This window comes from Carcharhinus amblyrhynchos, chromosome 20 (genome assembly GCF_965287045.1).
Source record: "Carcharhinus amblyrhynchos chromosome 20, sCarAmb.v2.hapA, whole genome shotgun sequence".
Lineage (NCBI taxonomy): Eukaryota > Metazoa > Chordata > Chondrichthyes > Carcharhiniformes > Carcharhinidae > Carcharhinus > Carcharhinus amblyrhynchos.
Window position 1 is genome coordinate 43,401,769 of NC_137343.1, and position 16,621 is coordinate 43,418,389.

Genomic DNA, 16,621 nt, shown 5'->3' on the forward strand with positions numbered 1-16,621 from the left:
CCTGAAGTGGATCAGTTCCACTTTCCCACCTACTTCCCATAACCCTTAATTCTCTTGAATAAGGGTTAATTCCCTTGACTTCTTGCTGTGTTTAACCCAGTCCAACGCTGGCATCTCCACATCATTGCTGATCACCATCAGACCATAGCCCCTGTTCCTCCATCCCGTTCCCAGGACCTGATATATTGGGATCAACATGTCAGCAGGAAGATTTGTTTGACCCCTCCGACTATTTAATCAACTCAGCCCAAACAAGACATTCACTGAGGGGAGGATTTCTATGTTGTGGGTTTTCATTGAGTTCAGTGAAAGTTCCAGCTCCGTGGGCAGATTAAACCCTGAAATGTTGATTGCGATGGCTGCTTTAACCCAGCCACTGATGGAGAAAACTACATTACTTCTCTCGGATAGGGTTGCCAAGGCTCCAGGATTGTCCTGGAGACTCGAGAGATTGAAGATCAGTCTCCAGCACACTGTTGCGTGCAACTCTGGAGAAAACTCATCAGGATTTGAAGAAAGTTTTTTTTTGTCATTTTCACTGAACATTTCTCTTCATCAGCTAGAAAAAAGACTGAAAATGGGAAATGAAGGCAGCTTGCCTCTCAGTCCTGTATCATCCGCTTGGATAATAAGTCTTTCTGCTTTTGGATTGGCCAGGGAAGGCAGTGTGTCACAAGGATGGATGTGTTGGCCAAACAATGGTTGGCGCCTGGGGCTAAGTCATGTGATGGAGCCTCCAGCAATACATTTAATCCCAGTTGGCCAGTCCACTCTCTGCTTTTGAACAATGATTGATGAAATGGAAAATGGCAGGGTGGCACAGTGGTTAGCACTGTGGCCTCACAGCACCAGGGACCCAGGTTCAATTCCGGCCTCAGCTGACTGTGTGTGCAGAGTCTGCACCTTCTCCCCATGTCTGCATGGGTTTCCTCCAGCTCCCTGGTTTCTTCCCACAGTCCAAAAATGTGCAGGTTAGGTTGAATGGCCATGCTAAATTGTCCCTTAGCGTCAGGGGGAATAGCAAAATAAATTCATGGGGTTAAGAGAATAGGGCTTGGGTGGGATTGTGGTTGGTGCAGGCCTGATGGGCTGAATGGCCTCCTTCAGCACTGTAGGGATTCTATGACTCTAGGATAACCTTGAGAAATGAGTGACAATGGACTCTATCTTTACTGCACCAGGGTCTTGATAAGAATTGTCTTTTCTTTATGCATTCATGGGACGTGGGCGTTGCTGGCTAGGCCAGCATTTACTGCCCATCCCTAGTTACCCTTGTTCAGAGGGCAGTTGAGAGTCAACCACATTGCTGCGCATCTGGAGTCACATGTAGGCCAGACCAGGTAAAGATTTCTCTCTCTAAAGGACAGTAGTGAACCAGATGGGTTTTTCTGACAATGGTTTCACGGTCATCAGTAGATTCTGAATTCCAGATTTTTTTATTGAATTCAAATTCCACCATCAACCGTGGCAGGATTCGAACCCGGGTCCCCAGAACATTAGCTGAGTTTCTGAAACAAGGATGCCAGCAGCACTCTCGCCCTTTGGATTGACTGACTGGTGGTGGGTTCCCTGGTACAATATGGGTACTGTCTCATTGTTGCGTCACTGGATGCTCATGGACTGATACTTACTGTCCATCCTGCAGTTCATTGACGTGACACACTGCCACCTCGACCATGTCCTTTGGATTCTGGTAAAGGTCGATGGTGACGGGTCGCTCCTCGATGTGCTTGGTGCTCCCGTTGGCCTTACATGGCGGCACAGGGCTGACTTTGCCATTGGGTGAAAGACTTTCCTTCTCTCGCTCCTTCTCCTTGTCAGGACCCATCACTTCAACTTTGACTTCAACTGAAAGATGGGAGCGATGCTTTGAGCAGTGCATTACTCAATGTTACAACTGTCATAGCATATTACCAAGAGCCACTAGATTAATATATCTTGTGAATATTGCAAAATACACTCCGGGTACCTCAGCAGAAAGTTGAAAAACAAAATATATTCACAAAGTAAGATCGATAATGGAATATTTGCCAAAAGCGTAATACTCTTTAAAATGTTTTTCTATGTGTGTAAATTAGATATATATGATAAAGATGTTGTATCATTCAATATTTATTCTATTCTCGTTGACTTCACTTTCGTTTGGTGGACATCATTTCAAGGGTGCTTGAACACAAAGGGAAGGAAACTATACTTTAGTTGTTACAGGGCCTTTAATCAGAGTTCATTTCAAATCTCACCTTCATTGCCCCTCAGAAAGGATCTATTTGCCTCAGTGTGACCTAGATTCATAAAAATCCAGTCCAACGATATGCAGGTTAGGTGGATTGGCCATGCTAAATTGCCTCTTAGTGTCCAAAGATGTGCAGGTTAGGTGGATTGGCCATGCTAAATTGCCTCTTAGTGTCTAAAGATGTGCAGGTTAGGTGGATTGGCCATGCTAAATTGCCCCTTAGTGTCCAAAGATGTGCTGGTTAGGTGGATTGGCTATGCTAAATTGTCCCTTAGTGTCCAAAGATGTTCAGGTTAGGGGAATTAGCCACGGTAAATGTGTGGGTAAGACTGGGTAAGATGCTCTTCAGAGAGCCGGTGCAGTCTCGATGGGCTGAATGGCCGCCTTCTGCACTGAGGGATTCTATGAAAATGATGCCTGCTTTGTGAGGTAATAAGCTGTGAAGACAGATTGCTGGCTTGTATTACTTGGCAGGAAGAAGTTGCAAATTAAGATAGGAGGCACGGTACTAATGCTGAGTACAAAACAAACGTACAAAAACGGTTACTGGCACCAGTGGAATGGGCAAGAAATGGCAGAGAATATTCAACATCAGTGAGTGAAAACACACTGGAATTTCGAATGGGCAAAAACTACCTAAAAGCAGCATCTCGAATGGGTAAGGCTGTAAAACAGTGAACTGTTTGGTTGGCAGGAGGTGTTGAATGTAAAGCTGGACTTCCACAAGTTGGAATAACTTGTGGGCCCTTTAAAAATGGCAGGCAGCTCCCAATTTCAGGAATATTTTGGTCAGTGGGTGCATGTGAGAGTTGAAATCTCAGCCGCTGGAGATTGAAGGGTTAATTATTTTTACTCATTCATGGGACATGGGCGTCGCTGGCTGGCCAGCATTTATTGCCCATCCCTAGTTGCCCTTATCCAGAGGGTCATTGAGAGTCAACCACATTGCTTTGTTTTTGGAGTCACATGTAGGCCAGACCGGGTAAGGACAGCAGATTTCCTTCCCTAAAGGGCATTAGTGAACCAGACGGGTTTTTCTGACAATTGACAACGGTTTCGTGGTCATCAGTAGATTCTTAGTTCCAAATATCATTTATTGAATTCAAATTCCACCATCTGCTGTGGCGGGATTCGAACCCGGGACCGTAGATAAGTTTCTGGATTAATAGTCCAGAGATAATACCACTAGGCCATCAGCTCCCCACTGTTGCCAGGATGTTCGCTCCAGGCAGTTTCACTGGGTTCCACTGAGGAACAGAGGCCCACTGGGGAACTCCAGCTGTCCACAACTGGTCTTAAAGTAGCCTGATCCAGGAAAATAGCCCAGGATAGAATGGACTGATGTCTGAGGAGAGAGTGACTCGGTTAGGATTGTTATCACTGGAGTTCAGGCGAATGAGGGAGGTATCTCATAGAGACGTATAAAATTCTAACAGCACTAGACAAGGTAGATGCAGGGAGGATGTTCCTGATGGTGGGAGAGTCCAGAACCAGGGGGTCATGGTCTGAGGATTCAGGGTAGACCATTTAGGACAGAGATAAGGAGACATTTCTTCACCCAAAGAGTGGTGAGCCTGTGGAATTCATTACCACAGGAAGTAGTTGATGCCAAAACATTGAATGTAATCAAGAGGCAGTTGGATATAGTACTTGGGACAAATGGGGTCAAAGGTTATGGCAGAAAGCAGGATGAGGCTACTGAGTTAGACAATCTGACATGATCGTAATGAATGACAGATCAAGCTCGAAAGGCCGAATGGCCTCCTCCTGCTCCGAGTTTCTGATAGACAAGGGAATTAAGGGTTATGGGGAGAAAGCGGGAAAGTGGAACTGATCCACTTCAGATCAGCCATGATCTTATTGAATGGCGGGGCAGGCTCGAACGGCTAGATGGCCTACTCCTGCTCCTATTTCTTATGTACTTATGTAGCTATGTTTCCATGGACACGGCACGCAGGTTGTCAGCACCTTTTCTTAGTGACTGCCTCCTTCCATTCCCGGTGGGGCCTAAAAATCAGGCTTCGTTAACAGTTTTGCTCCCGTGCAGGCAAAAAAAAGAACCAACACGCGCTGGACCTGCTGAGGATTTTTTACATAAATCTCCAAAAGCGACAGCGACCGACTCGTCGATAAGAACCCTCCGCTGAATAGTGAGGCGGCAAGGTCTTCCTGTCAGGATGTTGATTTGAAGCAAGGTAGTTCAGCTTTAAGGTTGGTGCAGACACGGAGCCCACTGTGGCTCAGAGAGCAGCAAATCTGCTGACAGTCAGCAATGAGGCTGCTGCGCAGGAATCCACCTACTGTGCAAAACTTTAATTAGGAAATTAAATGGCAAAGTCACAGGGCACGAGGGCCTTGTTTTGCAGAGTTAGAGACGGCGGATCGCTTTACATCGGTTAACCTGGATATTTTTTGCGCGCAGCTCGAGTGTGGGATAGTTACGTCTCTCCGGCGAATGACTTGTCTTCGCTTCGTGTTACAGATGGAGCGGCACGGTGGCACAGAGGTTAGCACCGCTGCCTCACAGCGGCTTTTATTCTCAGCCTTGGGTGACCGTCTGTGTGGAGTTTACAAGTTTCTCCCCCTGCCCCCCCCCCGTGTCTACGTTGGTTTCTTCCCACAGTCCAAAGATGTGCAAGTTAAGTTGAGTGGCCATGGAAAACTAGCCGGGTATCATAGAATCATAGAACCTACAGTGTAGAAAGAGGCCCTTCGGCCCATCGAGTCTGCACCGAACACAATCCCACCCAGGCCCTATCCCCATATCCCTACACATTTACCCGCTCATCCCTTTAGCCTACACATCTCAGGACAGTAAGGGGCAATTTTTAGCACGGCCAATCAACCTAACCCACACATCTTTGGACTGTGGGAGGAAACCGGAGCACCCGGAGGAAACCCACGCAGACACGAGGAGAATGTGCAAACTCCACACAGACAGTGACCTGAGCCGGGAATCGAACCCAGGACCCTGGCGCTGTGAAGCAGCAGTGGTAACCACTGTGCTACCGTGCCACCCCACTGTGCTATCGTGCTGCCCATGGGTAAATACATGGGGTTATGGGGATAGGGCCTGGGTGGGACTTTTTGTTGTTGCAGGCTCGATGGGCCGAATGGCCTCCTTCTGCACTGTAGGGATTCTTTGGGCAGGATTTGACGGCCTCGCTCGTCCCGAAACCGTAAAATCCCGCCCGAGATCAACAGACCTGGCAGTGTCCGCCCCTCCCCCGCTCCGATTCCCGTGGGGGGGGCAGGGCAGTGATATTCCAGCCCATGATTCTATGAGCTCCTTCACTACATTGCTCTCCATTCCACCTCAATGGGAGATAATTGACAGAACATCACAGCCCAGAACGACTATGCCAACTTTATCCCCTGCCACTTTGAGACAGAGTAAACGAGAAATTGAACCGGATTTCCCTCCGTCATCCCAATCGGATTGTCAGGGAGAACCCGGAAAGTAACTGTAAAAATTGGACTCTTAAAACTTTTAAGTGATTTTGAACAAATCTGATGTTTACTCTGAGTGAATAAACACAGTATAGGGGACTCTCGCTTAAACAGGGGCAGGTGGTAACTCTCTAGCTGGCCGTGACAAGGGATTAAAGACCTATCTTTTGGTAGTATTGTGGGGGATGGATTGATTCATATTCCTGATACGCCAAGTGTAGGGGGAATAGGAACTAATTTTTAGCACAAAGTGAGCTCCTGGGCCAAGTCCTTTAGTTTAATCTAGACATAACGGGGAAAATGGCAGAGTGTTCGAAATGGGAAGAAATGTAAGGAGATTATTTCCATAAAAATGGCCACATTGGGTAGAATTTTGTATCATTCATGAAGAGGATCTGGGATCCATACATCAAAATTATTAGAAAGAAGGGTGTGGAGCTCAAGGAAAGCGAACAGTTGTGAGTTGTCTGGGCAGTTACACGGAAAGGAAAGGGAAGTTAAATGATGAATCGGAGAATGCAAGGTTAGAAATAGGGCAACTACGAGTAACAATGAAGATGAGAGGATGAGTTACAGCATGTTGTAGATATAGAAGTAAAGAAAGTGCAGAAGGATGTTAAAATTAGAATGGAGAGAGAAAGAAGGGCTTTGAGTTTAATGGCAGATCATGAGCAAAGAGGTCAAGTTAATATGCGGCACATGGCTCAGTTTCAGATGCGGTGTGCAAAAGCTTACCATGAAAAGGAGCAGGTTATTATTGAAAAGGATAAGGCAGGAAAAGCTGTGTCTGTATTAACAGAGAAATGCACCAATCTGCAGGCAGCATTTAAGGTTTTACACCCAGTCAGTAATCATTGAATCCTGCCGTGCAGAAGGAGGCCATTTGGTCCATCGAGTCTACATTGACCACAATCCCACCCAGGCCCTATCCCCGTAACCCTACACATTTACCCTGCTAATTCCCCCTGACACTAGGATCAATTTAGCATGGCCAATCAACCTAACCCACACATCTTTGGACTGTGAGAGGAAACTGGAGCACCCAGAGGAAACCCATGCAGACACAGGAACAACGTACAAACAGGCAATGACCCAAGCCTGGAATCGAACACAGGTCCCTGATGTGTGAGGCAGTGGCACTAACCACTGTGCCACTGTGCCAACCTGAGAGAGAAATAAGAATCAGATGAAAAGCAGACTCCCACAGCTGACCATTCAAAGTGTCAGTGAGAAATTGAAAAGTTGAAGACAGAATTATCAATACAGCAGGGAATGATGTGTGTGTTTGAGATAGTTGGGGTGAGGGATGAGGGTAAAGCGGTAGATTAGGGTTTTTGAGATAGTTGAGGTGAGGGATGAGGGTAAAGCGGTAGATTAGGGTGTTTGAGATAGTTGGGGTGAAGGATGAGGGTAATGCGGTAGATTAGGGTGTTTGAGATAGTTGAGGTGAGGCATGAGGGTAAAGCGGTAGATTAGGGTGTTTGAGATAGTTGAGGTGAGGGATGAGGGTAAAGCGGTAGATTAGGGTGTTTGAGATAGTTGGGGTGAAGGATGAGGGTAAAGCGGTAGATTAGGGTGTTTGAGATAGTTGGGGTGAAGGATGAGGGTAATGCGGTAGATAAGGGTGTTTGAGATAGTTGAGGTGAGGGATGAGGGTAAAGCGGTAGATTAGGGTGTTTGAGATAGTTGGGGTGAGGGATGAGGGTAATGCGGTAGATTAGGGTGTTTGAGATAGTTGAGGTGAGGGATGAGGGTAAAGCGGTAGATTAGGGTGTTTGAGATAGTTGGGGTGAGGGATGAGGGTAATGCGGTAGATAAGGGTGTTTGAGATAGTTGGGGTGAGGGATGAGGGTAAAGCGGTAGATTAGGTTGTTTGAGATAGTTGGGGTGAAGGATGAGGGTAATGCGGTAGATTAGGGTGTTTGAGATAGTTGGGGTGAAGGATGAGGGTAATGCGGTAGATTAGGGTGTTTGAGATAGTTGGGGTGAGGGATGAGGGTAAGGCTGTAGATTAGGGTGTTTGAGATAGTTGAGGTGAGGGATGAGGGTAAAGCGGTAGATTAGGGTGTTTGAGATAGTTGAGGTGAGGCATGAGGGTAAAGCGGTAGATTAGGGTGTTTGAGATAGTTGAGGTGAGGGATGAGGGTAAAGCGGTAGATTAGGGTGTTTGAGATAGTTGGGGTGAAGGATGAGGGTAATGCGGTAGATTAGGGTGTTTGAGATAGTTGGGGTGAAGGATGAGGGTAAAGCGGTAGATTAGGGTGTTTGAGATAGTTGGGGTGAAGGATGAGGGTAATGCGGTAGATAAGGGTGTTTGAGATAGTTGAGGTGAGGGATGAGGGTAAAGCGGTAGATTAGGGTGTTTGAGATAGTTGGGGTGAGGGATGAGGGTAATGCGGTAGATTAGGGTGTTTGAGATAGTTGAGGTGAGGGATGAGGGTAAAGCGGTAGATTAGGGTGTTTGAGATAGTTGGGGTGAGGGATGAGGGTAATGCGGTAGATTAGGGTGTTTGAGATAGTTGGGGTGAGGGATGAGGGTAAAGCGGTAGATTAGGGTGTTTGAGATAGTTGGGGTGAAGGATGAGGGTAATGCGGTAGATTAGGGTGTTTGAGATAGTTGGGGTGAAGGATGAGGGTAATGCGGTAGATTAGGGTGTTTGAGATAGTTGGGGTGAGGGATGAGGGTAAGGCTGTAGATTAGGGTGTTTGAGATAGTTGAGGTGAGGGATGAGGGTAAAGCGGTAGATTAGGGTGTTTGAGATAGTTGAGGTGAGGGATGAGGGTAATGCAGTAGATTAGGGTGTTTGAGATAGTTGAGGTGAGGGATGAGGGTAAAGCGGTAGATTAGGGTGTTTGAGATAGTTGGGGTGAGGGATGAGGGTAATGCGGTAGATTAGGGTGTTTGAGATAGTTGGGGTGAAGGATGAGGGCAAGGCTGTAGATTAGGGTGTTTGAGATAGTTGAGGTGAGGGATGAGGGTAAAGGGTGCTGCGCAGATAGCAACAATCAACATTTAGAACATAATGAAAATTGGGGATCTCCACATCCTTTTCCTGTGAGGTGAGACCATTCAGCACCTTCAGAGCCACCTCCTGTTCCAATGAACCTGATAATGACTCAAGAAAGTTACACTTTGTCATTAAGTCAGAGCCCAAATGCTCCTTGGCATTTAATGATAGATTATAGAATGTTAAACAAGGTTACTCCGTTAACAGCACCATCTCTAGCCACTAATCCAGCGACACTGTTAAAATACATTCCACAGGCTAAATATTTTACTGTGCTGGGTATAAGTAATGGGTTTTGGTCTACTCCACTAAATCAGCAGTGTCAGTATAAATTTCCTTCAACGTTTGTTGGCCAACAATACTCTTGGACTTGTTTACCTCGGAGATTTCATAATTCTCCATCTATATTTCCTTGTCGGTTGGTTACAGGATTAGAGGGGTTTTCACAACCTGAATGTTTAGTTCAAGACATTGATGATCTTTTGTTACAAACTGCAACTAAAACTAATCTCCAGTTGTTAGATGAATTGCTTACCCGCCTCACTAATTTAAGTTGTAAAGTTAACCCTCAGGAAGCTCCAATCATACCATCTTGTCTGGTTAATTTGGGTGCTGTTGTTACTTGAGGTAAATGAGAGATAGAATCAATTTGCTTTTCTTCAATCTTATAATTGCCTCTTCCAAAGGATGTTGGTGCATTTCGATCTTTCCTTGATTCAGTGTGATGCTGAAGAAATCATATTGATGCATTTATGACTAAAGCTTCTCCATTGTCAGAGCTACTGTGCAAAAATGGCCATGGGCTGAGCAGCACACACACAGTATCTGATTTAAAGCGTGCTTTGGTTTCAGCACCAGCATTGTGTGTGACAGATCCTGATCTCCTGTTTGCATTGGAAATGGCTTTAATTCTCTCAGCTGTTCCTTTACAGGAAAGACACAACAGACTGCGACCAGTGGCTTACGCCTCTGGGCTCCTCACTCCAGTGGAATGAGAGTTTGCTGTGTGTGAGTGCAATTTTCAGTGGTGTTTTGGGCAGTACAATTTTTCACATATATGACTGGCTTTAACCCATTTACAGAACACACACTACAGCTGTTGTGAGATGGTTGAGTCAAAGGTGGCTCTGTTAGTCAAGTTTGTTTAGCGCGGCGGAATCTTTTGCTCCAAGGTAGATTACGCGTACCAAAAATACCCACTTTTCTAGCTGATGAGCTTCATTATGGGGGTGAACCTCATGAATGGCAAGTGGTGCCTGCTAGTGATCCCAAGAGACGTTTTGTGCCAAAACAAGGGGGTGGAGGCTGGGGGAAGGTGAGGGAGGGGGGGTTTGTGGAACTGTGCAGGAAGAGAATGTACAGCAATTACGACATGATTATGTTGATGGATCTTTAAGAGTGGAGAATGGTATCAGACAGACAGACTGTGGGAAATGTGTAGAAGAGCAGCAAGGAAATTTACTCTGGAATTGGGCTTTAAAATTGCACCTCACACGCTAATGACTGGGTGTCCTATGAGAGCTATTGACTATCTATTGGGGTTAGGTGTCGCTACAGCTCTTAATCATGTGAAGGGTAGTGCAGCAATTGTTAGAGACTGTACAGGCTGCACGTATGGCAGCAGCTGTCAAAATGGGACAGAAGAAACAACAGAGCAAGGCCTACTTGGATAGCAAGGTAAGTTCATTCAAAAGTCTGACAGCAGCGGGGAAAAAGCTGTCCTTGAATTGGTTGGTACGTGACCTCAGAATTTTATATCTTTTTCCCAACAGAAGAAGGTGGAAGAGAGAATGTCAGGGTGCATGGGGTCCTTAATAATGCTAGGCTGCAGCAGCAAGTGTAGACAGAGACAATGGATGGGAAGCTGTTTTGCATGATGGATTGGGCTACATTCATGATCTTTTTTGTAGTTGTTTGTGGTCTTGGGCAGAGCAGGAGCCATACCGAGCTGTGTTACAGCCAGAAAGAATGCTTTCTGTGGTGAGAGTTATAGCTGACTTGCCAAATTTCCTTAGTCTTCTGAGAAAATAGAGGCGTTGGTGGGCTTTCTTAACTATAGTGTCGGCATGGGGGGGGACCACTGCAGGTTGTTGGTGATTTGGACACCTAAAAACTTGAAGCTTTCGACCCTTTCTACTTTATCCACATTGATGTAGGCAGGGGCTTGTTCTCCTTTACGCTTCCTGAAGTCAATGGCAATTTCCTTCATTTCATTGACATTGGGGGAGAGATGATTGTTGCTGCACCAGTTCATCAGATTCTCTATCTCATTCCTGTACTCTGTCTCTTCTTTGTTTGAGGTCTGAGCCACTACGGTGGCATCATTAGCAAACTTGAAAATTGAGTTGGAGGGGAATTTGGCCGCACAGTCATAGGTGTATAAGGAGTATAGGAGGAGGCTGAGAACACAGCCTTGTGGGGCACCGGTGTTGAGGATGATCATGGAGGAGGTGTTGTTGCCTGTCCTTACTGATTGTGGTCTGTGAGTTGGGAAGTTCAGGATCCAGTCACAGAGGGAGGTGCTGGGGCTCAGGCACAGAGTTTGGAGATGAGTTTCATGGGAATAATAGTGTTGAAGGCTGAGCTGTAGTCAATAAATAGGAGTTTGACATCAGTATCCTTGTTACCTAGATTTTCCAGGGCCAGGGAAATGGCATCTGGTGTGGACCTGTAGGGGCAGTAGGCAAACTATAGTGGATCCAGGTAGTGGATCACAGTTGAGAATGAAGCACTGCTCACTATTGAGAAAGTAGTGTTAGGAATGGGTTAACAGACCTTCCAGTTATCCAATAGAAGTCATTGATATGTACAGGGGCTTCAGGTGACACTGGGTGTTGGTTTAGAATTGCATGCGCAGTTGGATCAAAGAAATAATAGTAGTTTTTGAAGGTGCAGAACTTGTGTCTCATTTACTGAACGGCAACCTTGAGGCTCAAACAGTGGTAGCAATGGATGGCTGTTGGTTTCATGTAAAGGGCTGCAAGTTTTGGCTTTTCTTGAAAGGAAGAAAAGGGAGAAGACTTCACTCAAATTCTAACCAACTAAGGAGTGAGTAGAGGACAACAAAATGGCTGAAGCTGGAGTAAAAGTGTCTGGATATGACTATTCACCATTATTTTCAGAAACTGAGCCTTATGACCTTAGGAGAAGTGAAGCCATCATGTGGACTATGGTAACAGGTCTGAGTAAAAGAAAACAAGGAATAACCTTTGGCTCCTTCTTCACCAAGTAAAATTAATCAAAGTTTTTTCTGAATTGGAGTTGGAATATTTGGACTTGGAGGAAGGTCTGGATAATGTACTAAACTTTATGGATAAGGTTTATTAAAAGGATGACCAAGTAAATGCACATGAAGCTTGGTCAATTTTCGATAGTTTTTGGAAATCCTGGAATCTTTCTATTGAAGAGTAAGTGATGGAATTTAGCAGACTACGTAGAAGGCTACGAAAACTCCGGCTGGAATTCCACAGTCTGTATTTTTGGAAAAATGGTGGACTTACAATTTATGGTGGGGGGGGTGGGGTGTGTGTGTGTGTGTGTGTGTGTGTGTGTGTGTGTGTGTGTGTGTGTGTGTGTGTGTGTGTGTTCCAAAGAGTAGCATTTTCTTCATGGAGGCAGGAGAAACAACTGCACTGAGTGGAGGATCCAGGCACCCAGATCCTCCAGACTCCCACGTGATGGAAACGTGGGATGGATCCACTGATCAGACCTGCAGATCATTGCCCACAATTATTGGACAGAACACTTTGGAGAGTGTGACAGGCTGGAAGATTCTGGTGTTGTCAGAATGCTAAGAACAGCTTCAGTGGATGTTGTTGCCTGTGCAGCAACAGCTACCAGTGCTGCCATGGTTACCGCAAACAAAAACGCATTCACAGAGCCTCTAGGATCTCACTGTGTTTTGCAATGAATAATAATAGAGTCCTCCCCTCGCGCAGCACCCCACCCCCTGCCTGTGAAAACAGCCAATCTGGGGCTCAGCCAAATCTCCACTGACTGGAGCAGGACCAGAGAGTCCCAGCCGCGGGCGGGATCGGAGGGTTCTGCCCAGTATCTTTGCACTTGGTGTCCAGGGTCAATGTACTCAGCCAGCAAATGTCACCATTTCTCTAGGGAAGAGTACAGATGCGCCTTCCTTAAGGTCTCCTGCACTAACTCCCTGTGAGAGGGAGCTTCAGATATATCACCTACACTGGCACAGATGTCTGATGTCTTCAAACTTTATACCAATGTGTAACTGTTGTCCCGTGCCTCGTCTTAACAAACAAACCCAACTGTCCTGCTGCAGAGGGAAGCTGCTGGGTCAGTGTGAAATGTATTGGGATGTATTGGTTAGAGAGCAGTATGGTTGAGAATCATTTCTCCCATGACAGCATCGTGCCGAAGGGCTCAGGCATGAATCATACCATTACTTTACAATTAAGAATGCATTTGGCTTAGTGCCGCTGCAGCCGGATCCATAGGTCAAAAGGGAAAAGCATTTTTGATTTCTAAATCCTGCTAATAACTCTGAGCAAACAGAAAGCAATCTCTCTGAGGGAATTTAAAGTTTGATGCAGAGAGTTAATGGATTTTTCAAATCCTTCCAGGAAATGCAAACTGTTGCTTTGTGGGGGAGGTCGTGCCACAGCTAAGGGCAGCACACTGGTTAGTACTGCTGCCTCACAGGGACCTGGGTCACTGTCTGTACGGAATCGGCATGTCCTCCCCATGTCTGCATGGGCTTCCTCCGAGTGCTCCGGTTTCCTTCCACAGTCCAAAAGACATGCTGATTAGGGTGCATTGGCCACGCTAAATTGTCCTGAAGTGTACCCGAACAAGCGCCGGAGTGTGGCGACTAGGGGATTTTCACAGTAACTTCATTGCAGTGTTAATATAAGCCTAACTTGTAACACTAATATAAATAAACCTAAAAAACAGACTCAGCAGCTTCTTGAGGGAGAGTTTCAGATCTCCATCACACATTGTGGGAGGAAAAAAACGTCCTTCCTGAATTCATCCTCTGAATGGTCTCAGTTTATGTTCCTTGTTCTAGATCGTCCCATCAAAAAAATGCTTCTCCCAATCTATCCTGTCAAAACTTTTCACCAACTCAAATAATTGGACACTCTATCCTCAAAGTCCTGCAGGTTTTTCCCTCAATTGTCCATTCAATTTCATTGGAAATCTATGATCAACTCTGTTTCCTTGTAGTCAGTGAGTTCCAAGTCATTATGAGTTGCTTTGTGAAGAAGTGTTTCCTCACACACTCCTGCATCTCTTACCCAAAACCTTCAATCTGTCTCCCTTAGTACCACCACCTAATGGGAACAGCTTTTCTTTCTCTACTCCATCTACATCTGACAAAATCTTATTCACCTCTACCAAATCTCCCCTCAACCCCCTTTGCTCCAAGGTAAACAGTCCGAGCTTCTCCAACCTGACACAGTAGATAGGAACAGGAGGAGGCCATTTGGCCCTTCGAGCCTGCTCCACCATTCATCACGATCATGGCTGATCATCCAACTCAATAGCCTAATCCTGCTTTCTTCCAACAACCTTTGATCCCATTTGCCCCAAGTGCTTTATCTCGTCTCCTCTTGAATATATTCAATACTTTGGTGTCAACTACTTCCTGTGATAATGAATTCCATAGTCTCACCACTCTTTAGGTGAAGAGTTGTCTCCTCACCTCCATCCTAAATGTTCTACTCTGAATCCTCAGACTGTGACCCCTGGTTCTGGACTGCCCCACCGTCGGGAACATCCTCCCTGCATCTACCCTGTCCAGCTCTGTTAGAATTTTATAAGTCTCTATGAAATCCCCTCTCATTCATTTGAACTCCAGCGAAAACAATCCTAACCTAGTCAATCTCTCCTCATACATCAGTCCCGCCATCCCCAGAATCAGCCTGGTAAATCTTTGCTGCACTCCCTCGAGAGCAAGAACATCCTTCCTCAGAAAAGGGGATCAAAGCTACACACAAACTGCTCCTGGAACCATTCTGCAAAGTCCTCTTGTATCCTTCTCAAAGACCCTCACATCTGTCCTAAAGTGTGGTGATCAGAACGGGACACCATAAGTAAGTTTATTTATTAGCCACAAGTAACACTGCAATGAAGTTACTGTGAAAATCCCCCAATCGCCATAGTCCGGTGCCTGTTCAGGTCAATGCATCTAACCAGCACATCTTTCAGAATGTGGGAGGACCCAGAGGAAACCCACGCAGAGATGGGGAGAACATGCAAACTCCACACAGACAGTGACCCAAGCCGGGAATCAATCCTGGGTCCCTGATGCTGTGAGGCAGCAGTGCTAACCACTGTGCCACCGTGCTGCCCATAGTCCAGTTGTGGCTTAACCAGAGCTTTATCAAAGTTCAGCATAACTTCACTATTTTTGTATTTAATGCCTCTACTTATAAAGACCCAGATTCTCTGGGCGGGACTTCCTGTCTGCACTTGCCAGGATATCAATGGATCTTTGCATGGTCCGCACCTGCCCGCTACGATTCCCGTGACAGTAGGACATGAAAATTCCACCCTTTTGGCTTTGTGACCTACTCTCTCAATGTGTCCTGCCACCTTCAGATATTAACACACATGAATCCCTGGTCTCTCTGCTCTCTTTAGAGCTGTGTCTCTCTGAGCCAAAATGCACCACCTCACACTACTTTTCATTAAATTCCATTTGCTACATTTCAACCCATTATTCTAGACTGGCCACATCTTGTCGCAGTATTGTCCTCGCTGTCTGCCAACCCTTTGAAATTTTACCCTGTAGCCCAGTATTCACATCATTTTTATATATTACAGAAACAGTGGTTCTAGCACTCAACTTTGGGGAACTATTTACCATCTTCCAGTCTGGAAAAAAAACATTTAGTTCCACGACTTGCTATTTTTCAGTCCTTGAACCAAGCTTTTGTCCATGACTGACCCTGAGGGGGGTGACCTGATGAAAAGAATTCTAAGCCCAGAATGAGCGTAAAAACAGGAAAGTTTCAGATCCATTTTTCCAACAAGTCCTAATGTCAAATCTTATGTACTTTGTGCATGAAAAAAATCCTAAAATCCATTTCTCACCTATAGGGGGAGTGGGTGGGGTCTAAATTATCTAAAAGTTTCTTATTAACTCCCTTTCCTCCCCCCATCCATTATCCCCACTTCTCCAATATGTTTCTTTCTTTTTAAAGCCCGATATGAAGTAAATTAAATATTCTAGACTTGCCCTGCGCCCCTAAGTATTGATCATTTTCTTTGTCTTTCATAAGACTCACCCGGTCTCTCTCATGCCAGTAAGAGAGGGGGAGGGTTATCAAAACTCAGAGTGATCCTTAAAACCACCTATCAGATAATTACTTAATGTCATATTCTCTCCAGGTTTGAGGTAAATTCATTGGCTTGATGACAGCACCAGGCCCATTCATCATTGGCATCAGACCAAAGGATCGCTTGACCATTTTATTTGATGGAATTTAGTTAAAGGTAAAACAATGTAGGATTTTTTAAATGCAGCTTCATTTTCCTAATGGCCCAGGTGACTTTGGGTATTCTGTCTTTGTACTTTCTGACTACATTGTGGAGGCCTCAAAGCCTCACTTTAAACGCCCTCTGCTTCTGCCTCACTGTTCTACTCCCTTTGCGCTTTAATGGATAAGTTTATTTATTAGTGTCACAAGTTGCTTTACATTAACACTGCAATGAAGTTACTGTGAAAATCCCCTAGTCACCACATTCTGGTGCCCGTTCGGGTACACTGAGGGAGAATTTGGCACGCCCAATGCACGTTTTTCGGACTATGGGAGGAAACCTGAGCACCTGGAGGAAACCCATGCAGACACGGGAAGAACACACAGACTCTGCACAGACAATGACCCACGCCAGGAATCAAGCCAGATCCCTGGTGTTATGAGGCAGAGAATCTCATTCCAGATCCTCCCACAAGAGG

The 16,621-nt window shown here is 45.6% G+C and overlaps 1 protein-coding gene across 3 annotated transcripts in view; it reads right to left on the reverse strand.

The window, feature by feature from the left end:
• The window catches only part of aifm3 (AIF family member 3), a 212,488-nt gene that overhangs the window by 54,445 nt on the left and 141,422 nt on the right, over positions 1-16,621 (reverse strand). For all 3 annotated transcript variants that reach the window (XM_080208720.1, XM_080208722.1, XM_080208721.1), the window contains one exon: positions 1,632-1,848. In XM_080208720.1, the coding sequence (XP_080064846.1) occupies positions 1,632-1,848 (217 nt within the window). The remainder of the gene's footprint in view (positions 1-1,631; positions 1,849-16,621) is intronic.